This window comes from Lissotriton vulgaris, chromosome 2_2 (genome assembly GCF_964263255.1).
Source record: "Lissotriton vulgaris chromosome 2_2, aLisVul1.2, whole genome shotgun sequence".
NCBI classification, from domain to species: Eukaryota; Metazoa; Chordata; class Amphibia; order Caudata; family Salamandridae; genus Lissotriton; species Lissotriton vulgaris.
This window is the reverse complement of record NC_141688.1, coordinates 327,499,507-327,526,249: the sequence shown is the minus strand read 5'-3', so window position 1 is coordinate 327,526,249 and position 26,743 is coordinate 327,499,507. Positions and strand designations below refer to the sequence as shown.

At 51.5% G+C, this 26,743-nt stretch overlaps 1 protein-coding gene across 2 annotated transcripts in view; it reads right to left on the bottom strand.

Moving 5' to 3' along the window:
- Positions 1-26,743, bottom strand: part of SLC39A13 (solute carrier family 39 member 13) — a 135,164-nt gene that overhangs the window by 27,529 nt on the left and 80,892 nt on the right. For both annotated transcript variants that reach the window (XM_086959726.1, XM_086959727.1), the window contains exon 5: positions 10,149-10,301. In XM_086959726.1, coding sequence (XP_086815852.1) covers positions 10,149-10,301 — 153 coding nt within the window. The remainder of the gene's footprint in view (positions 1-10,148; positions 10,302-26,743) is intronic.

The following is a 26,743-nucleotide window of genomic DNA, read 5'->3' as shown; positions in this document are numbered from 1 at the left end:
CCATACGACACTGCTGATGAGACCACAGAGTATGGTTCCATACCAGACGACACTGCTGACGTGACCACAGAGTATGATTTCATACCAGACGACACTGCTAACGAGACCACAGAGTATGATTTCATACCAGACGACATTGCTGATGAGACCGCTCGCAGAGTGTGATTTTATACCAGAGCACACTTCTGACGAGACCAGAGTATGGTTTCATACCAGACGACACTGCTGACGAGACAGGAGAGTGTGGTAGGATACCAGACAACACTGCTGATGAGACCAGAGTATGGTTTCATACCAGACAACACTTCTGACGAGACCAGAGTATGGTTTCATACCAGACAACACTGCTGATGAGACCAGAGTATGGTTTCATACCAGGCAACACTGCTGACAAGACCAGAGTATGGTTTCATACGAGACAACACTCCTGACGAGACCAGAGTATTGTTTCATACCAGATGACACTGCTGACGAGACTGCATGCAGAGTGTGATACATGCCAGACCACAGTGCTGATGAGACAGCAAGCACAGTGTGATGTTATACCAGAAGACACAGCAAACGAGACAGCAGTGTGATATTATACCAGACAACACTGCTGACAAGACCCCATACAGAGTGTGATATCACACTGCTCACGAGTCCAGAGAGTATGGTTTCATACCAGAAGACACTGCAGAGGAGACCGCATGCACAGTGTGATATCATACCAGACGACACTGCTGAGGAGACAACATGCAGTGTGTGATATCATATCAGACAATACTGCTGACAAGACCACAGAGTATGATTTCATACCAGACAACACTGCTGATGAGACCGCAGAGTGTTATAATATATCAGAAGACACAGCTGACAAGACCGCATGCAGAGTGTGATAACATATCAGATGACACTGCTGACGAGACCACAGAGTATGATTTCATACCAGACAACACTGCTGATGAGACCACAGTGTTAAATTCTTCCAAATGACACTGCTGACAAGACCGCATGCAGAGTGTGATAACATATCAGATGACACCTCTGATGAGACCACAGATTATGAATTCATACCAGACGACACTGCTGATGAGATCGCAAGCAGAGTGTGATATCATACCAGACAATACTGCAGGCTAAGTTTGACATGACTAGTCCCATCACCCTAAGTGAGACGGGTCTCCCAAGTTAGACCTGTGCATACTGTGCTACTGGATTGAAGTTAGGCTGGCTGATGGGGGTGATACCCCAAAACTGGTCGCAGGATGCTTGTTTCCGGTCCACGGAGGACCTGGCTTGGCAGTTTGGGCTGGACTGTTCCCACGAGAGCAGGCTAAAGACTGATTTGCATTTGGCTGGGTTCACACGGAGGTACTTAGACTGGGCCTAGAAGACTGTGCCTGGGCGCCTCCAGCTTACTGTACTAGAGTAGCTGGGCCTAGAAGACTGTGCCTTGGAGCTTTCAGCCAGCTGTACTAGAGTAGCCGTGCCTACCTATACATTATGTACCAACTGCGGCCAGACTGCCAAAGTCAATCCTTCCCATGTGGCCACATATAAAATGTTATAGGCAAAAGCGTAAACACCACTCTGCGGCGTTTCAGGGATCTCTTATTTATATATATAGTTTTAACAGTTTTATGGTGAATGAGTCTCCTCACATTGGGCGATGCACACACAAAGCCCAGAGCAGCGAGAGGAAGAGCACCACATCAACACACTGTTGCCAAACTGACAAATGCCTGAGCACTACCAAGCCACACTCAGGAGCACATTATGTAGGGATCGCTCTACTGGTTGAGAATTAGTTCCTGGTAATTAATGCATCTCCACCAATAAGAGGGCCTAGTAACCAACTACTGCTCCTGTCCTCCACCATGGGCCATACCTCCAGGATCCCTCCCTTCATCAGCAGCACAATTGTTCTTACACTGCGCTGACGCTTCAAGCAGCGACATGTCTCCCCGAAGAGTGTAGACTAGAAGTGGCTGCTGTAGAACAGGTCAGCATGAAAAAAGAAACTTCTAATTTGTCTGCATCAAATTTATATACTTATATGTAATGCAGTGTTGGTAGCCGCAATATGTAATTCAGAATGTATCAACCATTTATTCAAATATAGATGGTGTTTTAGATAATGTAAGGCTACTTGTGACACTGAATAAGTTTGCAAACGTTCATGGCTTTAGTAGGCCCAGAAGCCATAGGTGTCAGGGTTGTACCATGCACATTTTCAAATAGTGTACCCTCGTTTTCAAACCTGGAAAGGAAACAGGAATGTGAGAGTATGTTAAAGCTAGTATTGCTTATAGGAATGATATCTTCTACTGGAGGCTGTTTAGCGCTTCCTTGAAGGGGGATGGTCCTGCCACCTCCACGTTAGAAGTTTATGCCTTGTGATGATTCTTTATTGATTTGTATTAAGAGAAAACCGATGTATACTGGTGTCGTTTTTTAGAAATGTCGTTTTAACTGAGCGTTTTTAGTGAGTGCCCTCATTATGTTAAGTTAAGCAGATTTGTAGAGCACACTATCACCAGTGCCGGACTGGCCAAAGCGGACATCGGGCATTTTCCTGGGAGACTGGAAGACTGGGGGCCATTTTTGTTACGGGGGCCAGTTTTGCAGCTATGCAGCAAAATATGTTCCCAGTAACAAATGCAGCAGTGCTGGGGCCGGTTTTGTTAAGTGGCAGTGCTTCTCACTTGCAACACCCCCTCCCCCTGCCCCCCTCTTAACACCATCTTAACACCATCCAAGGGCTGCTTTGGGTTCCCAGTCCAGGCCGGACTATCACGAAGGAGGTTATCCTGGCACTGAGCAGGTGTGAATCTAGGCACACATAGGACTTAGTGGGACTACTCGAAAAGCCAACTCTTCAGGGTCTTGCGGAATTCAAGAAGTGAAAAGGAGGCTTTTGTGTTTAGCAGCAAGTCATTCCACACTTCAGTAATGATGTAGAGGGCTCAACGCCAGATCTGGTGCCTGTATACGCGGCATTGTAAAACAATTTAGAGGGAAGGAGGTATAGAAAATGCGACAAGAGTTACTGAGAAAGTAGGAGTCAAGACGAACTGTGGCATCTGGAACATTTGTGAAAACGGATGTGACTGTCGAGGTATGCTGGGCCACTGTAATGTACTGCTTTGAAAGTGTGGGTGAGGAGTTTTAACTGTTCTTGTTTGTGAATGGGGGGCCAGTAGAGCTCTTTCGGTGTGCTGTGATCAGGCCCGGACTGGCCGTTGAGGGCACCGGGCAATCCCCCGGTGGGCCGCATGGTTGGGGCCGGTTTTGGGCCCCTGGGGCCGTTTTTGTTACAGGGCCGTTATGCTGCAAAAACGGCCCTGTAACAAAAACGGCCGAAAACCGGCCCTGTCACAGAGCGCGGTCGCACCTCTCCCCCCTCCCCTCTTCTCACGGAGGGGGGGGGGGGGAGGGGGGCTGGCCGAGGACTTTGCCAGGGCCGGTTCTGGTTCCCAGTCCGGCCCTGGCTGTGATGAGAGCAGCGTGGGAAGGTTGAAAGGGATTCCAGCTGTTGAGTTCTGAATGGTCTGCATCCTTCTGAGAAGATTTTGGGAAGTGTTCCCATAGTATAGCTTAGGTGTGCCCAAGGAGTGCATGTATGCGTGAAGCATTTTCCTCAGCATCTTCAGGGTATGAAAGCATGAGGCGGTGACAGCACGGAGTTAGGCGATCAAGTCGAGTTTGCAGTCAGTGTTGATGATGAGGTTCTTGCAGTGGGTGGTGGGTGTCAGTCCTAGCTCTGCTAGCCACAAGGTGGAGTTCCACAGAGATGTGGCTTCTCGAAGATCACAATTTCGGTCTTCTAGGTGTTTGGCTTTACACAGTTAAGCTTCATCCAGTGAGAGCTTTCAGTCATGCCGGCACTGAACGTGATCCGGGTACTGGGGATCTTGCACATGAGTATCGGCATGAGGGAGGGAATCAGTTGCGTGTCGCTGGCATAGGAGAGGACGCTGATACTGTGAGAGCAGATGATGCTGGATAGAGGCATCAAGTATGAGGGACTCTGCAGATGAGGTCGCGGGTGCCAGATCAATCCGAGTGCGTGTCCTTCGACTCCAATGTGGTGTAGGCTTTGGATGAGGATTGGTGGGAGACTGCGTCAAATGCAGTGTTGGGGTCCAGGAGGATGAGAGGCGCTGTCTCCTCGGTCCAGTCATGCAGATGTCATCAATGGCAACGATAAGAGAGTTTCCTTTCTGTGGTTGGGTCTGAAACCAGACTGAGTGGTGTTGGGGAGTCGGTGGTATTGAGGTATTCAGTAAGTGGTCTGTTGATAACCTTAGCTGGGTATGGTAGCCGGGAGCTTGGTCTGTAGTTGGCGAGCATTGAAGGGTCTTGTTAAGGGTTTCTTCAACAATGAGAGGAAAGATGAGTATTTCCAAGCATCTGGAAAGGTCAGAGAAGAGGTGGAAGCATTTACAATGGGTGTGAGCATGGCGCCGATGGGCTGAAGTCCTCTGGAGGAGGCTTGGTGGGGGCAGGAGTCCGATGCAGCCCCTGAGTGGATGGACTTCATGGTGGCGGTGGTTACTTCCGAGGTTAATGATAGGCCAGGTGATTAGCATTGGTCCTTTGGATAAAACCGGGAAGCGTTTGTGAGGTCAGTCGGGCCAGTTGCGGGCCGAAGTTCCTGTAAATGGTGGTGATTTTGTTGCTGAAGAATTGAGAGATTGCTGCAGAAGTCCTGCAAAGGAGTATTTGAGTTGGGGGCTGCCGCTGGTGAGCTGCAATCTGACCCAATGGCGAATGTCTTCTTGTTTCTGGTGGTGCTGGCATCAATGTGGTCCAATTGAACGTGCTCCGTCTCCTTGTCCTGGCTCATCCTCCATTTGTGGTCCAGTTGCCTGCAGTGGCTTTTCATCAGTCTGAGTTCCTCATGCACCAACTGGCCTGGGGTCTGGATCTGGTTTTATTAAAGTGTTTGTGGGCGGAGTGGAGGGGCGGTCGGGGAGTTGGCGCAGGAGGTGATCCAACTGTTCATCAGTACAAATGACAATCATCGTTGGTCTTGTACTGTGCTGCTAGCTATTTTGCATTAAATGCTGGTGGACTTAAGGCTTTGTGATGTGCTTTATTTTTAACAAATGATAGTAAAGGGAAAATCTGCGTGGAGATGCTTGTAATGGAGCAGTGGGCAGGGTTTCAGGCCATAATGAGATTTTTTTATATCGCTGCCCGAGGAACCCTGTAGGAGGCAGGGTTAGGATATTATTATTATTAATGGACATTTATTAAGCGCCTGGTTAAGCCACTGGCGTGTCCCCGCGCTATGACAAGTGGAGTGGCTGTCCCCCCTCCTCCCAACCAAGCTATCTGCTGAAAAGGTGCGTTTTAAGTTTTTTTCTGAACTGGACTTCGGAAGGTTCAAGCCGAAGTTCCAGCGGAAGATTATTCCAGCGCTTGGGAGCAAGGTATCTGAAGGATCTACCTCCCATACGAGCTTTGAATATTCTTGGGACTTTTAACAGCCCGGTCTGCGAGGACCGAAGACTGCGTGCAGGCTCATAATGGGATACTAGGCTCTGGAGCGGAAGAGGTGCTTTGCCATTCAGGATACGATGACAAGTGGCAAGGGCCTTAAACTCCACTCTCCTCTCAATGGGGAGCCAATGGAGGGCCCGTAAAGCTGGTTTGGCGGATGACCTCCTAGTGGGTCTGAGAACCAGCCGCGCTGCCGCATTTTGAAGAACCTGCAGGCGGCCCATAACCCTGCCTGTGGCCCCCAAATAGAGCAGGTTCCCATAATCAAGTCGGGAGGTGACCAGGGCATGCACCAGCGTCTTACGAGCAGAAATGGGAAGCAGATCTAATACTTTCCTAAGGGCTCTCAGAACACTGAAGCATATCCCTGCCACCCGACCGACCTGTGGGCCAAAGGTGAGGTCCTTATCCAGCCAAACGCCAAGGTTCCTGGCCTCGCGGCAGGGAGCAGGAACTTCCTCCAGACAGGGTGGCCACCACGCCGACGACCACGCAGACGGTGCACCCCCCACCACGAGCACCTCGGTCTTGCTCCCGTTCAACTTTAAACAGTTTGCGGACATCCAGGCAGCAAGGTCTTTCATGCAATTACTGAAGATGTCCGCTGCAAGTCCGGGCGCGCGCGATAGGGAGATGACCAACTGCGTGTCATCGGCGTAGGACACCAGGCGGAGACCATACCCCTCCACGATAGCCGCCAGGGGGGAGACGTAGATGTTGAATAGAGTTGGGCTCAGGGACGAATCCTGGGGTACGCCCTGGCCCAACTCAACCTCCCTGGAGTAGCAATCACCCAATCTGACTTGAAAGCACCTCTCAGAAAGGAAGGACTTGATCCAGCCAAGCGCAGCTCCTGTCACCCCATCTCCATTCAGACACTGTAGCAAGGTGGAATGTGCTACAGTGTCGAATGCTGCGCTTAAGTCTAGTAGGATCAATGCCATCGTTTGAAGCCAAATTGCGAGTCGTGGAGTAGCGAAGCCGTCTCCACGAACTGCATAAGCTGTATGTTGGCTATTTTTTCCGCCACCTTCGCCATATAGGGAAGGAGGGAAATAGGACGGAGGTTGTCCAGCTTTTCGAAGCTAACGTTGGTCTTCTTTTGCAGAGGAAGTACCACTGCCTGTTTCCAGGCCTTCGGGACCACCTGAGACTCAAAGGAGATGTCCAGTAGCTGACGCACATAGGGCTCTAGTACTGGCAAGCTGTCCTTTAGCCGACTAGGAGTGGTCGGATCTCTGGGGGAACCGGATTTTATGGATCCACAGATACGGAGAAGTTCCGTAGTGGAAGGAGTAACAAAAGTGGTTAGCCGATGTTCCCCTTTCATTCTGGGGGATTCCGAGGGGGCAGGGCCACTGTCTGTCCTCTGGGGGAAGGAGTTGTAAATGTTGGTGACCTTGGTTGCAAAGAACTCAGCAATTCGGTTGCAGCCCTCCGTGGTGCAGAGTTTTAGGCACCGCAGCGGGTTTTCCTATTGCAATAGATTTATAAATAGAGAAAAGCTCCTTGGTGGACTGCTTTGCTTCCTCTATCTTATTGCAGTAGTACAATGATTTGGCCTTCCTAATCAGCGTGTGATAGGCACGTCTGCAGTCTATGTAAACTGTTTTGGCCTGCGTGGAATAGGCTATCCTCCATTGCCTTTCGGCGCGTTTACATGCTGCTTTGGCCGTTCGCAGATCCTCATTGTACCAAGGTGCCGATCGTTGCACTCGGCCCCCTATTTTCGCCATACCCAAAGGTGCCACCTGATTCAGGGCTTCCAAAATACGTTGGTCAAGGTTGGAATTAATTTCATCTACCCCATCGCCCCCAGGATGACCTTTCTCGGTGAGTGCCTGATTGAATTTGGCCTGGGAGAACGCGGTCCATCTACGCCTAGGGTGTTTATCAGCGGGGGGGTCATTGGGGCGAGGTCCCTGTATTTCGATGGTAAAGGGGACGAGGAGATGGTCGGACCATGCGATGGGAATCGGGGTTTGGGCGTCCACTTGGTTCCAGTTTGCGAAAACTGGGTCCAGAAGGTGGCCCAGCTTATGGGTGGGTTGCAATACCTTCTGTTCGAACTGCAAGCTGGCCATCATGTGGCATAGCTCACTCACCACCCTGTCCGTGGGGGTATCTAGATGTAAGTTAAGGTCCCCTAAGACCAGGTATGGTGCTCATTTATTTAAGTAAAGCACATTGCACCAATCCAGGCAACCCTGAAGGTGATTTTAGTGGTCTTGGACAACCTTAGAAAGATCTCTAAGTGGTAGCTGTATAGAAGGAGTCTAAAGCAGCTTGTTTTACCAGTATTTAATCTTATGGTATAGGTTAAGTGAAAAAGAACCACACAGTGTAGTTATCAAAATATATATTTACTATACACACTCACTAACACATTGCAATATCTTCTACCGGCAGTTATAATCCCAATACACACAATACTTTAGTACTAGAACACGTTAGTAGCTCAAATACACAGTGGTCTTTAGGGGGAGACCAAACCATATACTAATGAAGTGGAATGCGAACCACGAAGACGTATAGAGCGAGGGGTCCAAGGAACCACCCACAGCAAGTACCCAGGAAACCCACGGAGGCCGTGTGCAGAGTGAGAACACGACTGCGTGCTCAATACAGTTCAATGGGTAAGTCGCAGCTGCAATTTAAAAGACCCTTCCCAGCGGACGCTGAAGAAACCCAGTGGAAGATGGAAGGTTGTAGAGTCACCCCACCAGTGGATACTCGGAGAACCAGGATACTACACCAGGGAAGCCGGGTGCATAGATGTGAAGTGAAGTCGGAAACTGCCGTAGAGCATAATGGAGGACTTCAGGAAAGATGCCGCTGGCGAAGAAGGTGAAAGAGTCTAGTGGAACCCAAATGTGGATTCAATATGAGAGGTATCTGCAAGCAGAGGGGACAGTCTATGCCACTCAGGAGTGACCAGGGGGCAAGAGAGACGAAAGCCCACCGAAATCAGAGATGAAGGAGAGTGGACGGTGACCTTGGAGCTGTAGTTGTGCGAACCAGGTGACGCTATGGAAGACCAGGAGCCGTTCTCTAGCAATCAGACTGCGGATGTCAAGATCCGGAGGGCAAAGGGGGGTTGTTATCAGTCGGGGTCATCAACAAGCCTTGACAACAGCAACAAATGTAGTATACGAAAAAGGTGCAATGTAGGGACCAGCAAGGTCCAAGTAACTCACCACAAGCAGGTAAGTCAGAGCAGGCCTGAGCAACCAGGGTAGCCCACTGGAGTGAAAGAAGACCCTCAAAATGGACCCACGGGCCGGAAGGCACAGGAGTCGCAAGAGAACCTCAAGCAGCTCACCAAAGGATGAAGGTATACGGTGCGGAGGATGTGGTGAAGGCGCAGATCTTGGTTGCAGGAGATACTTGAGGCTGGTGCTTCTTGCAGCCTAAAGATCGCTGGTGAAGAGAGTAAATAAGCCTTGGCAACAGCAAGTTGATGTGGTGCACAGGGGCACTGCTACAGCGGTTCCGAGAGCTACTAACTTCAAATTTGCTGTGAAGCCAGTGTAGGCCTCAAGGTAGTTGCAGAACCACCACCTGTGTTGCTGAACCTTTCAGAGTCCATAGGAGCTCAGGAACAGCAGAATAGTCAGCTTTGTTGCGGTGCTTGCAGATGCAGTTAAGTGACTCCTTCACTTCAAGGGTGATTCCTTCGGTTATCTTGGACGTCCACAGGCCTGCAGAATAACCTGTATGGAGCACAGGCACAGACGACGCATAAGACCTGCAGGACGACGAGAACAGGAGCAGCAGGAGTCTTCAAAGTTACAGTCTTGGTTCCCAAATCGAAGTCTAGTGAAGTCCAAAGTGCCTAGACGGCTGAAGATTAAGTGGTTTCGGATCTGAATCTTGTCCCACGACGAATCTAAGGAACCACCCACAGGTAAGGCTTTAAGTACCCTAACAGGTTTGTTACAGACAGTTTTTAGTTCGCCATTGCGTAATGACACATTGTCATTCTAAGTATTATTTTGGCTTAAGCACTTACAGCATGGAAGAATGGACTCCATGGATTGCAGGTTTGCCCTGCTCATGCGGGGGCAACCTCACACTTAAAACCGAGCACCCAGGCTTCAGGATTTTAAGGCCTGCTTTATAAGTTACTTATAGGTTTTAAGTGCAGTGGACCTCAGATTTAAGGAAACTCTATTGCAAGTTGTGCTAGCACAGCCTCCAATAGCAGGCCTGCAGTTACAATTTGAGTGGTTTCCCATGGGTGGCATAATACATGCTTCAGCCCATGGGGGACCCCTGGTGTACATGTGTCCGGGGTAACTTAGTGCCATATACTAGGGACTTACAAGGATACATCAGTAGCCCATCTGGAGTGTACCCATGTACTCACCATGTCCAATTAAGGGAAGATGCCCAGAGACGGGGGTCTTGATTAGCAGGATTCCAGTCCGACTAGTCAGAAAAACATAATGACACCAGCAAAAAGTGGGGATGGCCCTGAAAGCAGATCCTACTCTGCTACAAACCCAGTATTGGATTTTGGGCGTGCTGCAAAAAGGATTAGTAGTGGAAGTGCTGTCTGTCCCCAGTATTGGATTCAAAGTGTGTGCTGTAAAACTGGGGTGATCTGGCCGAATGCTTCTCTTTCCTCGAGCAAGGTGAATAGGGGACTCACTTGCCTTGATTTTCTCAGTTGCCCGCTTCAAGGTCAGTTGGCCGTTGGAATGGGAAAGCCCCGTCTTGCAGTCAACTCTAGGGCTTCCCTTGAGCACTTCTTTCTTCCGGCCCGTGTAATACCCATTGCAGTTTGTGCCCACAGGCCTGGGAGGCCCCTGAAACGACAGAAGGGAAAAGCTCATATGAATTCCTTACTACAGTAAAAACGCTGAATAAAAATCAAAGTAAAAGTATTCTGAACAGATTGACAGCACCGAACCAGACAGCTTCTGATACACTCTCTGAGGGCACCAACGTGGGTCGGTGGCCTCAGAAATGTGTTTCTTTGCACTCTCAAACAGCAGCAAGGGATGAGAAACAGGAGCAGGTTAGGAATGTACAAGGCACCCGTTGGGAATATCTCACAGACTCATTGTATGTTTGTTGGTAACAATTGTGAGAAGTTGGCCTGATATATGATGCTCACTATTTCTAGTGATCACCTTGTATCAGTCCAAACAACCCTTATGGTGATTGGTTGTAAGTCAAACTTATAGACCAGCTATCCTAGTAGCGTGGACAAAAGCAGTCTTTAGGCTAAACTCTGAATGGCATGTGAAGCCAGCTGTTATACCACATATAACCCCTTGAATACCAAGTGAAAGGACACCACACAGGTTGTTATGAAAATAAACAGATATTTATTAACTAACATACACCTCTGAACTCTTTATGAGATCAGAGGGCTAAGCACAGGACAATACTCGAAAGGAAATACGAGTTCGCACAATATTTACAAGTGCGCCTTAGGGGCACGACAAACCATATACTCAAAACAATGGAATGCGAGGAAGGAAAGTACTGTAAGGAGATCCAGAGGCTGGAGGACCGCTGGGACTACGCTACAAACTAGGTAAGTAAGGAGCAGGAGGCTCACGGGACTCACGTGCAGAGTGGAAACTCTCACGCGGGATGCGTATCAACGTCTATAGATCTTACAGTTTAGAAAGTTACGGATTCCGGACGAACCCGGCTGGATGGAGGGAAAACAACAGTGGACCTGAACACTAGGATAGTGTACACAGACTTCAGCATCTGGAAGCTTTAGTTACCTAACCCACAGGCTGCGGGTGAATAGGGCTGAAGTTGCGTCGGGCTTGCGCCGTTGATCCCGGTGATGCCTGAAACAAGGAGTAGCTGGCAGGCAGCCAGATGGAGGAGTCCGGTGGTTCCAAAGGTGGAACTTAGAAGAAGGAGTCCTGAAAGGGAAGGCGACAGAGTCTCGGTCACTAGCCAGTGACGGTGCTGGAACCAGGAGGGAACCAGATGCTGTCGCCGCAGTCAGGTGAAGGAAGGGTCGCTTCTCTCTGTAGCTGCGCGCTCCAGGAGCTGCTCTTCACGAACAGGTTGGAGGCACGAGCTGTCCCACGTAGTCTGCTGCTGTTGGCGGTGTTGGATCGTCGATCTGGTCAACAGGCCTTGGCAAGTGCAAGCCACGCGGTGGAACAAAGATGGCGTCTGGTGCGGACCAGGAGGGTCCGGGGTGCTTCTCTTTTACAGGGAAGCAAGGGCCAGTCTGGGGGACCAGACCAGCAGTGTTGAAATCTTCGGGTCGTCGTCTCAGAGGTCACCAGCCAACCGGCAAGTGACCAGACAACAGGAAGAGCAGCAACCAGGCAAAAGGGCCCCACGCAGATCACGTGGATGCTGGGGGGCTGGTCTTTGAAGCAGGAGCTGCGTTGGTGTGGGGCTTCTCAGACCCCAGTGCACTCACTCGAGGATCCCTCGGCAGTCGTGCTGGAAGCGCTGTGCAGGTTTCTTCAAGATGGCCGTCTCCAAGTTGCTCGTCGCACCCACGGGTCCCAGCTGTGCTGTGGATGTGGGTAGAGGTCAGAGGAGTCTGGAGGTCCGGGTCTCGTCGAGCTGGGTCGTCGGGTTCCAGGAAGGAAGGACTTGCAGCAAACCGCACAGGAGCTTGATGGTGCCTGCGAAGCAGGATGGTCACTCCCTTACCATAGGGGAGATTCTTCAGTCTTCTGATATTCAGGAGGGCGAAGGTCAAGAGTTCTTCGTGGAAGTTGTCAAGATTAATCTAACTTGGAATGGGACCAGCTCCTACCTTTATTCAGCTAAAGGGGGCTGCACTACGACTAGGTCCCTCCTCTGGGTGGGACCAGGAAGGGGGGTGGTTACACCCCCTTTCCTTTGTCCGGTCTTGCGCCAGCTCTGGGGCTGGAGTGCCCCAGGAACTGGTTCAGACCGGTGTATGCACAGGGACACCTTGTGTGCCCCAGGCATGTCTCATTCCTTTCAGCCCTGTCCTACCTAATACTCAAAATCCTGTCCGGGGTGGTGCTAGCACCTCCCAAGGCAGGGAACCCTTTGTCCGAGCCTCCCTCGCTGGAAGACGCCCAGCAGCAGGAGGTCAGACTTGTGTCTGTGGTGGCAGCATCCATTTTGTGATGCTGAGGCTCGAGTTGACTTTAACCGGGGTTCACAGTTACTTACATGTCGTGTCCCTCTAGAAGGGTGGAATGCTACCCCTGTCGCCAGAATTGGCGAGGGGGTAGTATTCCAATTCGTATGACACCTTACGCGACATGTTTTGATAATGCTATGCCAAAGTTAGCATTTGACCGCGAGGTTCATAATGCACTTAAGAGTATATGGTATAGCGTTATCATGGAACAGCAATTAGGACTTGGTTCCGCAAGCTGCAAACGGGCTCAGCTCATGCCAGAGCACCATCTCACATAATTCCAAGCACTCTGCCTTAAGGATTGATAAGGCCTGCCATAGGAGTGACTGTTAGGAGGATATGTGTCCATTTTAGGGTTAGATATAGGGATACTATATCTAAAGCAAAGGGTGATTACACCACCTTGCCCCCGCTGATTGATCAGCCAGTTGTGTCAGATTTGGATGGCCAGCCAGGGGTGGCATAATACATGCTGCAGCCTCTGGTAGGCCCTGGGTGCACCTATGCCCTGGGTACCTAAGGTACACTGTACAGGGACTGATAAGGTGACTCAGTATCCAATTAGATATGCCCCTAAGGTACAAGGAATCCATTTTACAGCAAGAGCAGTGGGCCTGGGGTCCTGAATAGCAGGGCCCCATGTTAACTAAGTCGAAAAACCAGCAAAACACCAGGCAAAAAAGTTGGGGGCAACCATAGTCCGATATCCACCTTCCTACAACAATCATCTCACTGTTGTCTCCAGACCCACTCCTGGCTATCTTAAGTTACTCCAAGCCACTCCCTAAGGACCTTAGACGACTGGTAGATATGGCCTTTTTTCCTTGCCAGAAGATGTGTGGCCCTCTGTTGGCTTAGAGGTCCAACACCCACACTGTCACAGTGGACGAAAGAAATGCTCTATTGTAGCACCCAAACAGAGCTATATAGCGAATTGCTACCCCCACGCAACAGACCTAAGAATTTCTGGTCCCTTTTCTTGACTAGGGAGCTCCCATGCAAGACCCCAGACGGGGAGGTTGCGGCAACAGCGACTGGGGAGGACTGCGCTACGACACATATTTAGATGCCCAACGATAGGCCTACTGCCCCTCCGAATGACACACCTGATCCGAAGAGTGTAAACCGAGGCCATGGTGGAGTGAGATCTGGGCCGGATTACTCAGTCGACTGGGGAACGGTGGACACCTGAGGGGATATAGCCACAAGATCTATTAATTAGGTACGAAATGGTTGTACTGCCAGGCTTGAGTCTCTAACTGTATTTTTAGACATGTGCCACTTATACTTATCTGCCTTTGATCCTGCGCTAGGTATGTACATACTGATGCCTTGAATTGCTGCCTTGTTTTTTTTTGTTTCTTGAAATGCCAATAAACTGATTAATAAAAAAATAAAAACAATTATCTCACTGTGCCCAAACCCTCTCACTTGCTCTGTGCCTCTCGGTGTCCTGCTCTGTTTAGGCAAGGGCTGGAAACGAGCACAGAAATAGCAAACAGCGAGGGAACATAATTTGCATACCTAACCCTGGACTTTGCAAACACCGAAATGGATACGGCTTGTGGGAGGAATCAGAAGTTCTCACTACTGATCAGGAGATCTGCTTCCATTTCAGGAATACTCGGAGGGGCCATCTTTGATTGGGCAAAAAAGAAGCAACCAAAGGGTAATCTTAATGAACAGGTCTGTCAAGGGAGGTCGGTAGGACGAGGAGTTTCCGTTCCTAGGCCCTCAACTGGCAGGATATGAATATACACGCTCACATAATACATACAGACCTAATAATGCGTACTGTAACAGTAAAAGTAAAGGCTCACCAAAGACTCCTAATTAAAGGAATAAAGGCTTGGGCTTCATGCAGCACAGGAGCAGTTCAACCTGATCTACCAATAGGCGGCAATGGATTCTGGCTGCTCTCGGAGTTTGAACAGGTCAACATTTTTTGAAATGGATATATTATAAGTGTATTTATTTAATCCGACGCATATTTAAGTCTATATTCTTGCTGACTAGATGTCCAAAGTCTTAAATGGAGTCCTCGCACCAACCAACTACTGCTTAATGGGAGTTATAGTCTTAGCTCACCACTGGAAGAGGCAGGGTTAGGAGTACATGAATGCATCAGAAACAGAAGTGCTCCTAAAGAACTTTAACAGTGAACACCCTTCCTTCACCGGGAAGCAGAGGCGCGTCGCCTGCAAGCAGAGGCGTGTCGCCTGCAATCAGAGGCGCGTCGCCTGCAAGCAGAGGCGCGTCGCCTGCAAGCAGAGGCGCGTCGCCTGCAAGCAGAGGCGCGCTGCCTGGGCTCTTCACGTGGAAATACATGCGCTTCACGTGGAAACAAATGCGCTTAACGTGGAAACAAATGCGCTTACATGGCAAAAGATGCTGGACGCTGCCCACCAGTAGTCACCCGTGACACCTTTGAACCTGGCTGCTCAATTAAATCCAGAGCCGGCCTTTGTAACCTGCGTCAGCATCGTCTGTCTTAACAAGTAACTCCTCACAAGTGAACTGTTGATCAGAACTTGATACAGATGAGATTGGACTACAGCAAACACACATCCATCAGTCTACAGAAATCAAATCCAGAACAATTACTAACTCATAAAGCATCCCTAAAAATGATATGTCAGAGTTTTAATTTTACATAGCGAACCAATTACCTCCACGGGCGTCCTGGCGCTCAGGAGCCAGCAGTCAGCACAGAAGCACCAATCTACCAGAAAAGTCAGATTTGGAATTCCTTTGTGAAACTAATCTAATTCATAAAATGCAAACAAATAGAAGGGAATTCCAGTGTTAGGCAGCCAAGGATGAAAAAACTCAGCAGCCGAGACAGTATCGCTCAATGCGAGGGACGCAAAGCTGTTCGAAGGAAGATAAGAGTAAAGTGCGTGCCCAGTTGTATAGGGAAATAGGGTCTTCTTGATAGTGGTCCTATCAACCAGACAAAAAGGGATTGAAGATGGATTGTTCCTTTATCGATAGTGTAAGAAAGTGAGTTTCTGTTGCAGTACCCCACCACTTTTTGCCTGATACCTGAAGCACCTTTCCTTGGTGTGCTCTGGGTCCCTGCCAATCAGGTACCCAGGGCTGTGTACCTTCCCTAAAATCTGTACTAAAGCCTAAACCCAATTGGCATATCTGGCCACATAGCAGCCACTAGTAAATGGTACCCTAGGTACCCAGGGCATTGTGACTAGAGAAGACCCCTATGGGCTGCAGCACTTATTGTGCCACCCTTAGGGGGCCTGTACCTTGGTACCCACACACTGCCTTTGCAGGCTGAGTGTCCTGGTGCAGAACTAAACTAAGAGTCGACGTGGCACACATCCCTGTGTGCCATCCCCACAGAACCCACTGTCCTGTCATACCTCAATCACCCCTCTAGCTGGGTGCACTATGCCAGTGGTGTGGGCACAGGTGCATGAGCCCTGTGCCCCTACAGTACCCAGGGCCATTCCTGGGCATTATAAGTGTAGTGATGCCATTAAGAGTATATGGTACTGGGAGGTTGTCATTACTAACTCCACAGCACCATGATGACTACACTGAAGACTGAAAAGTTTGATATCAAACTTCTCAGCACATTAAACCCACACTGATGCTAGTGTGGGATTGAATGTAAAATGTACTACAGAGGGCATCTTAGAGATTCCCCCTGAAACCAAACCTGCGCTCCACGTCTTGTCTGAGATGCTGCCTAGGCTACCACACAGCAGACATGTTGCTGGATCCCTGGGTGGAGAGCCCTCGCGTTCCTGGGCCTGCAACAATGCACTTCCTGGGAAGAGGTGCCAAGCCTCCTCCCCAGGATGGGCAAGGGAAGCTTCAAAGGCATTCCGCCTTCGTGAACTTCTCCAGACCACTTGCTGTACCCAGCAACTGGCCCCCACCAGTCCTGACCCCCGCTCTGGCGGGAAGACTGGCGGGAAACTCTACGTCAGGAAGGGGGGTGTGCCAACTCCACCCCTCAGATGGGAGAGACGAGCTGAAGCATGACCGCGGGATCCTGGCCATCTTGAAGATGGGGAGCCATGTCCAATCACTGGCCCCCTCCCACAGGATAGGAGTAGGCTAGGGGGTGTACTCACCCCAGGACAAGGACACATTGGTCCCTGCCCTTGCCCTTCCTGTAAAGCCCCTAAATTCAGTTTTTATGGGCACTCTGAACCTTCCTTCCCCAGATCCAGATTCCGAAACAAGAAAGAAGAACAAGGATCAAGAAGACCTGCCGTGCAGCTGCTAAAAAGAGGAAGACCTCCACTGATTTGGCCCCAGCCCTACCGGTCTGTCGACCCTCGAACCTGCTCCAGCTAAACCCCAGCGTCTCCAGTGGTCAGCAACCTTAAAAACCCCGGAGGACCCGATTGCCTTGTGACTCTGACTACCTGGGTCTCCCACGAGCAGTGGTACTGCTCAAAGCATGTAACAAGCCCTGGCATCAGCCCGGAACCGCGAACCCTGCACACTCTACACCCGCCAAGCATGGCCTGTGCTGGAGTGAATCAAGACCCTGAGGACGTCCCCCCGGTGATTCTGACCTGGAATCCAGTGCCCAAGGACCCTCCTCGACAACCCTGACAAGGCCTGCAGCCTCAGGACAAAGGACCCCTCCGACCGCGACCAGCAGGGGGTAAGATTTCCCGACCTCAAAAGACAACCCTGCACCCAGCGCCCCACGGCCCCCTGTGCCCAACTCCTGGGTGCCTACCTATCCTCCAAGATCCCAACTTACCCCTCGAAGTGCTGGTCGCTCCAGAAGATCCTTTGTTCCCTTTTCAAGATCTCCATTGAATAACATTGAGCGCCCGACGGCTCAAAAGCACCCTGCACCCAGCCACCCGAGTGCCCCTGGCAGTGCAACCTTTGTCCTATCCTACTTCCCCATTTGCCCTAAGCAAGTGATCAATAGCCCAGCTCCTACAGCCGCGTGGCCTGCTATCCAGCAGCCACCAACCGAAGGCCCCCTGCCTCTCATTGGATAACATTGGGCCTAACTACCTCTGCAACCGGCTGCCCCTATGCCACTGAGGGTGTACCAACAGTACCTACCTGACCCTGGGGGACCCGAGTCTATGCCCAGAACCTTAAATATGCCAGTCGAGTACTTACCTAAAAGCCGATAACTTTTCTTCCATAGGCTAACATTGACTAGTTTCACTCAGAAATTCTTCCAAGTGTGGAGTTTTGTAACCTTAAAATATTCACCTAAAATAAGCCGAACAACGAATTTTGATTTACTCACCTGTTATCCGGAGAGACCTCAGTGCTGCACCTTTTAGCCCAGCACCAACCCTGAAAAGTAATTTTAAGCGTACTTACCAGTAACCTGAATTTTCTTCCATAGGAAACCATTGTCTGCTTTTCTGTGAAATATCTTCTAAGTATCGATTTTTGCAAACTACAACTTACAAAACGTAATTACTTACCTGTGTTAGGTAGAAGTCCCAGTGCTGAACATAGGAGTCCAGTACTGGATTACCAAAGTAATGTGAAACTACTTTACCTGCAAGTTGCATTTTCTTCCATAGGAAACCATTGACTGCTTTTCTGTTAAATGTCTTCTGTGTGGCGTATTGAAACTTTAAAATATTCATGTAGGGGCGTGGCCAAGATGGCGGGGTGAGCGGACGCTTCCTCCCGTAGCTCCTCCGGCCCAGCTCAGCTCGAGCCCCGATTTCTGCGCTTCTCTCCCCCGCGGTTGCGCGAGAGAACTGTGCCGGAATTCTTGGGGCACATTTTGATGCCACTTTGACTTCTGTTGCCCCGGGGGAAGTCCCCGAAAAGTTTGTTCAACGACCGAGGAGTGGAGCCTGGATCGCCCCGAGGAGAAGGGCCTGGAGGCGGAGCGTACCGCAGCGCTGTCCGCGTGCCTCGGCTGGACCGAGTGCTGAAAGCTGCGGATCCCGAGGGAGCGGACTCGACGGACTCTGCGGAGTGCGGAGGCTTCCTGGCCGTCGCCCTTGTGGCTAGAGTCATCGCTGGGCGACAGACCCAAGACCGACATCGGCGATTTATCCCCCTGCCATGGGTGTCGGCGTGTGACGCCTTGCGGACCCCGAGCCTGGAAGCGGGGGACGGTGGAGTGTGAGCGGTGACCGAACCGGGCGTACTAGCCGGTGAAACCGGGGGACACTGGTTTTGCACCTTCCCGACCCATTGCTGTTGAGGGTCGCCCATAGACTTGCTGGCCTGGGCTGGCCTCCTGGGTTCCGCCCTACCGCCATCTTGTCGTTGAGGAGCTGGCACTGGTGACCCTCGCCCGCGCCCTTGCCATACGGGCGCCTCGGTTCATCCTGGTGCCTACGCATCTGCCGTCCTCCCTGGAAGCACGCGGCTGCAAGCCTCCGACCTGAACCTGGATTATCGCCCTGCTGGCTCGATGGTTGTCTCGCCCTGGCCCGTGCCGCCATTTTGTCGCCTGTGACGCACTACCCCTGTCCTCGGCGAGGTCTTCACATCTGGTGCCCACGAGTGGCTGGGCGCATCTACAGCGGCCAGCTCTAGGCTTCACCCACCGCGGAGGCCAGGATGGCTGGGAGACGAGGTGCGGCACGGGGAGATCGCACTCTGCCGGACATGCTCGGCAGGGCCCAGCAACTGCGGGACAGGACGCAGCCGTCCCCGGGGTCCTCACGGGCCTCAATTGACGCCACCGGAGGCGAACCACCAGTCACGAGGTCCTTCATGGAGGACTTATTCAGCTCCCTCAAGGAGGAATTCCAGACTCTCAAGACCGAGGTGGCCGGAGAGGTCCGTGAAGTGCGCAGAGAAATCGAGGGCCTGGGCGAGAGGGTCGACACTGTGGAAATGGCGGCCCAGCGTCGTGATGATGAGATAGTTCATCTCCAGCAGGACGTTCTCCGCCTTCGGGAGCAATGTGTCGAGCTCCAGGCCCACTCGGAGGACCTCGAGAACAGGTCCAGGCGGAATAACATCCGGGTGCGAGGCGTTCCATCCGCGGATGAGGGTGCGGACCTGGTGGCCTATCTGCAGGACCTATTCCGCGACATCTTGGGAGAAGGAGCGGACTTCCCGATCCGCATCGACAGAGCGCACAGGGTGGGCCGCCAGCGCCAGTCATCGGCACCCCCACCTGATATCCTGGCATTCCTGCCGGATTTCCCCCTGAAGGAGCGCATTATGACAGAGGCCCGCAGGAAGCAGCCGCTGTCCTTCCGAGAACGACCTGTGGCGCTCTATCAAGACCTGTCCGCCATCACACTGCAGAAGCGCAGGTCTTTCCGCATCGCTACGGACTTTCTGCGAGAGCATGAGACGGCCTACTCCTGGGGTCACCCCTTCCGTCTTATTTTCCGATGGAATGGGGTGTTACATCAGCTGCGCTCCTTACAAGATGTCTGTGGGGTGCTGGGACTCACAGCTACAGAGGAAGAAGGGGCGACACCCGCATGGAGGCGCCCCGAGCGGCGAGGCCGACGGAGATCGAGGAGGCGCCAATCGTCAGCAACAGCGAGTCGCCCTGACTCCCCTACCATCAGAGCGGATATGGCGGAGGCCCTGAGGACTGCGGCCAGGAACTTGCCTGAATCTAATGGCGTGGCCCAGACGGCCTAACTTTTCTCCGGGGGGAGAGACTCTTAGCGTCTGCGATGCTGGGTTGGGGCTGGGGGTTGGGGGGGAGAGGTTGGAGGTGTGTGGCTGGACGTCCACTTGACTGGTTTCTACAGACTCGCCCACTTGGGCTAGACTGAGACAATGGGGTGTTTTTTCTTGTTTTTGGTTTTGGCTGGTTGCCATGGGTTGGTTCTGGGGGGGTTCAAGAGCTGGTTTGGTGTTGGGGGGGTCCCGTCCGATACTGTCCGAACACATGCGAAGCCGACTCTGGCATTCCCTGCGCCCCTGCCCCGCGCGCCCCTTCCACTGATCCCCCGCTTGCTGCATAGCGCTTTGCGTCCCTGGGAGCGATGCCGTCCCTGGAAGTAGTGACCCTTAACGTTAAGGGTCTGAATAATCCTGTGAAGCGTAGGGCGATCCTTTCCCTGCTGGAAGGGTCACAGGCGGATATCTGCCTCCTGCAGGAAACCCATTTACTCTCTAAAGATTGCCATAGGTTGCGCTCTGCCAAGTTCCCCACGCAACTCTTTTCCTCGGCTGCGACTAAGACTGCGGGGGTAGCCATTCTTCTAGCCAGCTCCTTCAGGGGTGAGGTGTTGTATAAACATGCCGAGCAGAAGGGGAGGCTTCTAGTGTATTGCATGCGTCTGGGGGGTGTTGCCTTCACGGTTGGCTCCGTGTACAGCCCAAATGACCACCAGGATCGCTTCCTGGAATCTGTGTTGGTGGACGTTACTGCCTCGCCCGATCGCCACGTCATTTTGGGGGGAGACCTGAACATGGTCTTCGACTCCACCTTGGATAGGTCTGCCCAGCGCTTTCCGCAGACGGGGGAGCTTTCTAGAGCGGTACAGGACCAGATTGCAGAGATGGATTTGCATGACCTCTGGCGCACCATGCACCCCGCCGATAGGGACTACTCATATTTCTCCCACGCACACCGCACTTACTCGCGGTTGGACTACCTCTTGGTGAGCGGACCGCTTCGCTCGGCCGCCACTGCGGCAGACATCGGGGTCTTGTCCCTGTCCGACCATGCACCGGTTTCCGGAGTATTTGCTTGGCCAGCGGCCCCCCCCTCCAGAGGGATGTGGCGGCTTCGGGACACGCTTCTCCATAAGAAATCGGTGGTGAAGCGAGTGGAGGAGGTCATTCAGGAGTACCTGACCCATAATGACAACTCCGACACGTCCCTAGCAACGCAGTGGGCGGCTTTGAAAGCGGTTGTCAGAGGGGAGTTTATCTCCATTTCCTCGGCGGAGAACAGGGAGCGGCAACGTAAGAGGGAGGAACTAACGGCGCAGGTCAGGGAAGTCGAACAGGTTCACCGCCGGACGGGGGCTCCTCGAGTTTGGAGGCAGCTGAAGGCGGCGCGGAAACTCCTCTCTGCGTTGGACCTGGACCGGGCGGAGTATGCGGCGTTGCGCTTGAAGCATGCCTTTTACACCGGCGGAGACAGATGCGGTAAACTCCTGGCCCACCGGCTCAGGGCTGCGCAGCAACGCAACGTAGTACAGGAGCTGATGGGAGCGGATGGGGTCCCGGTTTCCGGTGACGCGGAGGTGGCGGATTCCTTCTGTGCCTTCTATGAGGCGCTGTACGCTGCAGAGCCCTCCCCATCGGGAGAGGCTGAGGCCTATTTGGAATCAGTAACCCTCCCTGCCCTGGATCCCGCCCAGGCGGACCACCTAGAGAGGAGCATTCATGTGGAGGAAGTCATCTCCGCCATTGCACGGTTAAAGCACGGCAAGGCCCCGGGCCCGGATGGCTATACGGCCTTGTTTTACAAGACCTTTTGTCCCACTGTCGCGCCTCTCCTGGCTCGCTTGTTCAATTCCTTTTCTGAACCGGGAGCCATACCACCGGACCTTCTCTCGGCGACTGTGTCGGTTATTCCGAAACCGGGGAAGGACCGGACTCTGTGCGGCTCGTACCGGCCCATCTCGCTTCTAAATGTGGACCTCAAGCTTTACACGGGGATCTTGGCGGCCAGACTGGATCTGCACCTGCCAGGTTTGGTGGAAGCGGACCAGGCCAGTTTTGTACCCGGCAGGCAGACGGTCGACAACACTAAGAGGGTGACGCACGTGCTAGAAAAGGCCTCACGCGTACCGGGGGAGCGGATGCTGCTGTCGGTCGACGCGGAAAAGGCCTTTGATAGGGTTCATTGGCCGTACCTCGAGCTGGTTCTCCGGAAACTGGGGATCGGCGAGAAGTTCCGCACTATGGTTTTTAATTGTTATAGGAGGCCGTCAGCATCGGTGCGTGTCAATGGACACAGCTCCAGCAGCTTTGCCATTGAGCGCGGCACGAGACAGGGATGCCCCCTTTCGCCGCTCCTGTTTGCCCTATATATGGAGCCGTTTGCCCAGAGGATTCGCGATAACCCGGACGCTATTGGGGTGAAGATGGGGCAATACACACATACTGTCAGCTTATATGCGGACGATGTCTTACTGACCCTGGATGACCCCAAGCGGTCGCTCCCTGCCTGCGTCCAGGAACTGAACTCCTTTGCCCGCGTGGCGGGCTTCAAAATGAATATGTCTAAATCGGCTGCCCTGGATGTGTCACTTTCTGTCGACACCAGGCGGGACCTCCAGCGTCTTTTTCCTCTGCAATGGTCCTCCTCCACGGTGCCTTACCTGGGGATTTTGCTTGCACCCTCCCTACCTGCAATGGTCGCAGCTAATTATTCCTCCCTGGGCAAAAAGATCAAGGAGGAACTCGGCCGATGGAACAAAGGCCTGCTCTCGTGGCTGGGCCGTATCGCAGCGGTGAAGATGACGATACTGCCTCAGATCCTGTATCTTTTTCGCGCTCTACCTCTCCAGCCCCCTGTAGGTTGGATACGGCAGGCGCAGGCTGACATCTCCCGCTTTGTACACAGAAAATGGCGGTAGTGTTTCTCATCAGAGAAAACGTCCGCACCTACTGTTATAGTTATTCTCCCCGGGTACGTAATGCGTGAGGTATCAAATAGAGGTGCACTGGGAACTTGATAAGACACCCACCACCAGGAGTGTTTAAGCAATGCAACTGAATGCAAATACCACGAATCAAGAAAGAAAACCAAATTCCACAAGCACCCTCTTAAAAGTCCATTAATATATGAACATAAATGCAGTTATTTTCAAGGTTATTGCATCAACATTATTGAGTGGTTCAATGGCAAATTCAAAGTACGGGTCCAAAACCAAATCTTGTGCTTCAAGTTCTTTATTGTTCAAATAAGTTAAAAGTTTCCCAGCTCTACACTGCCGACACGTGTTTCGCCCTATCCAGGGCTTTTTCAAGGCTGGAAACATAAAAGTAGCAATAAGTACATCTCATAAAATATATACACTAAATATATACATTATCCATAGATATATACAATTGATCTGTTAGTATGGTCTCATATAAACAATTCCTTACATATACATTCATATTCATATCCCTAAAAAACCACTAAAAACAGGGACATTAACATGTTGCCTATGAGTTGATCACAAGTAGATAAAGAGGTGTCAAATAATGCCTATTAGGTCATCTCCCGCTTTGTGTGGCAGGGCCGTAAGCCTCGAATGAAGCGGGTCCTCTCCATGCTTGCCCCGGAGGCGGGGGGTCTCGGTGTCCCGGACCTCCGGAGGTACTTTCAGGCGGCGCAACTCCGATATTTTGTGGAGTGGAGCCGGTGGGAATCGGACAAGCACTGGCTCTTTTAGGACCAGGCAGTTGCGGGCCGTACCCTCCAGGAAGTCCCGTTCCTGCGGCGCACTCACCGCCCGCCTAATCTCTACGCCTCCTTTATCACCCGAGTTCCGCTGCGAGTGTGGGACGCGGTGTGTGAGCTTCGTGAGCTCACCACTTTTCCATCACCGTTCACTCCCATTGCTGGCAATCCAGACTTCACTCCGGGCCTGGAACCGGGAGCCTTTTCCCACTGGGTGAGCGCGGGTTGTAGGGCACTTTTCCAGATCTACGGGCCGGAGGGTGTGCTCCCCTTCCGGCAGCTCCGACAGGAGTTTGGCCTGACGGAGGGGGACAGACTGCGTTACATGCAAGTTCGCCACTGGGCTCTTCAACCCCCAGTGCGCGACGTCGCTGCCCGTTCGATTACGCCCTATGAGCGATGGCTGGTAACCCGGACCTCGGATGCCAAGCTTATCACCGACTTGTATAAGTTTCTCCAACCCCCGCCGTTTCATTACCATAACCCAGGGAGAGAGCGCTGGCACAGGGAATTGGGCAGGACCTTGAGCCACAAGGAGTGGGACAGGATCGCGTATCGGGCGAGGCACTCTGCGTACCACACTGGGCTGACGGAGACCTTTACTAAGGTGTCCACCTATTGGTACTACACCCCGGAGAGGCTCTACGAGATGCACAAAATTGGCGATAAAGGTTGCTGGCGCGGCTGCGGACAGGAAGGTACCCTCATGCACATTCTTTGGGAGTGCCCGGTGCTGTCGGCCTATTGGAAGGAGGTCTTGGATGAGGTAGACAGGCATTTTGAGATAGAACTCCCGCGCTTCCCTGCGTATGTCTTGCTAGGCCTCCCCAATGACCTGATGTACCCGCTGAAGTCCCGCAGGAGTAGACAGATTGCGATTGCGCTAGGCTCAGCGGTTCAAAACATCCTTGTACTCTGGCGTACCCCCACTGCCCCCTCTATCACTGGCTGGCTACACCGGCTCTGGCAGGTACTGGGTATGGAGAAGATGTCGCTAACAGTGGCTGGGAATGTAGACCAATTTGAAGAGCTCTGGCACCCCTTTTTAGCACTGCTGTCCACGGAATTTCGCGAGCTCACATGTCCACGGTACCTGCGACTCCTTAGGCTGACGCCGCCGGCGGCTCCAGCGGAGTGAATGTGGCGGGATCAGGGGTTTGGGGCTGGGGGTGGGAGGCGGGGTTACATGCTTCTAATGCTGACTTTCGGACGAGGACGTTGGGGTATTGTTTTCTTCCTTTTTCTCCTTTGTTTTTCTTTCTTCTATTTTTCCGGGGACGGGGGGTTGGAGGGATGGTGTGTGTGTTTTTTTCCTGTGTTGCGGGACGCTACTCTAGCTCGGCCTTGCTCGGGGAATGGGGGTCTACTGGAGGGTCATTTGCACTGCCTTATTGCCTTATGACTTATGCCTTGTTGCCCTCCGGGGCTTCCTGCCTCCCTACTTTCCCTCTGAATCACTGCAACGTTTCGCGTCTTGTATTGTATGTTCGCTTGACCTCCTATTCCCTTCCCCATGTTTTTTGTACCTTAATAAAATACTTTAAACCTAAAATATTCATGTAAAATCAACAGAGTACCGAATTACTCACCTGTGATCAGGAGAGAATCCAGTACTGTATCTTTTATCCCAGTACTGAACCGCAAAAGTAATCCTAACTGTACTTACCAGTAACTTGACATTCCTTCCATTGGATAACATTGCTTGGTTTTCACTGAAAAGTTTTGAAGTGTCAACTTTGAAAATACATTTATATTCTTTAAAAATCACTGCTATAACCAAAACGTTTTTACTAAACTGTTTACAGCTTAGGTCCCAGGAGTGAATCCAGGATCCAGTCCTGTGGTACGAAAAGTGCAACAAACTGTAACTATTGTATTCAAAGAGATCATTGTCCATTTGAAAAGTACTTAACTAAAGTAATCCATTCTGAGAAAGTATATTTTGTTACCTTGTTGGCTCCAAAATAAAACAACTATATCTTTTGATATAAAACAATTGGCCTGGAGTTCAGTTCTTGAGTGTGTGAAACCTTTTGCTGACTGAGTGTGTACAACAAATGCTTTGCACTGCCCTCTGGTACTGCCTTACTGCTCGACCAAGCTACCACTTTGGAGAGTAGGGTTATATCCAACTTTAACCTCTGCCAAACCTCTGGGGACTGTGGACTCTGTGCAGGCTGCACCTTACTTTGGTCCCCTTTGGGCCAGTGCAAGTCTTTGAGCTTACAGGGTAATATAATAAACGTAGTGGGAGGACGTTTCTATATCATTCTACTTGCTATGTTTTGCTCGACCTGCAGGTCGCAAATTCAATATTCTGGAGAAATTAGATGAACAGAATTGCAAAAGTCAATCTTAGGGGTAATAAATGCTTGAACCACAGTCTTACATGCTGAGCCCAGGAGTAAACAAATTATTTTTCTCAATATACTGAGAACGGAGAAGTAAATGGCAGAAACTTGACTTATCAGTTTGAAGAAGAGCAGATTTTGGCAACTAAGAAAGCTAAGTTTCAAAGGGCGCCATTACGGTGACCAGGAAATGGATGAATGCTTCCAGCAAAGGCCCCAGTTTTATTGCAGTTTAATTGAAGACAGTTTTCCTTTATCCACATGGCTCTGATTTGAGTCTTGCTGGGGTTTTCTGAGACGGTAATGACTATTAGTGCATCACCTGCATAGGACACGACATTGAGCCAGCAAGAGCACAACCAGGGAGAGCAGAGGGATGATAGAGACATGGAGTAGGCCTCCTTGAGATACCACGCAGGAGAGAGAGGTGGCTTTGGAGTGGAACTGGTATTGTCCGAGATCGGTCTCCTGTAGTCTTTCCAATAT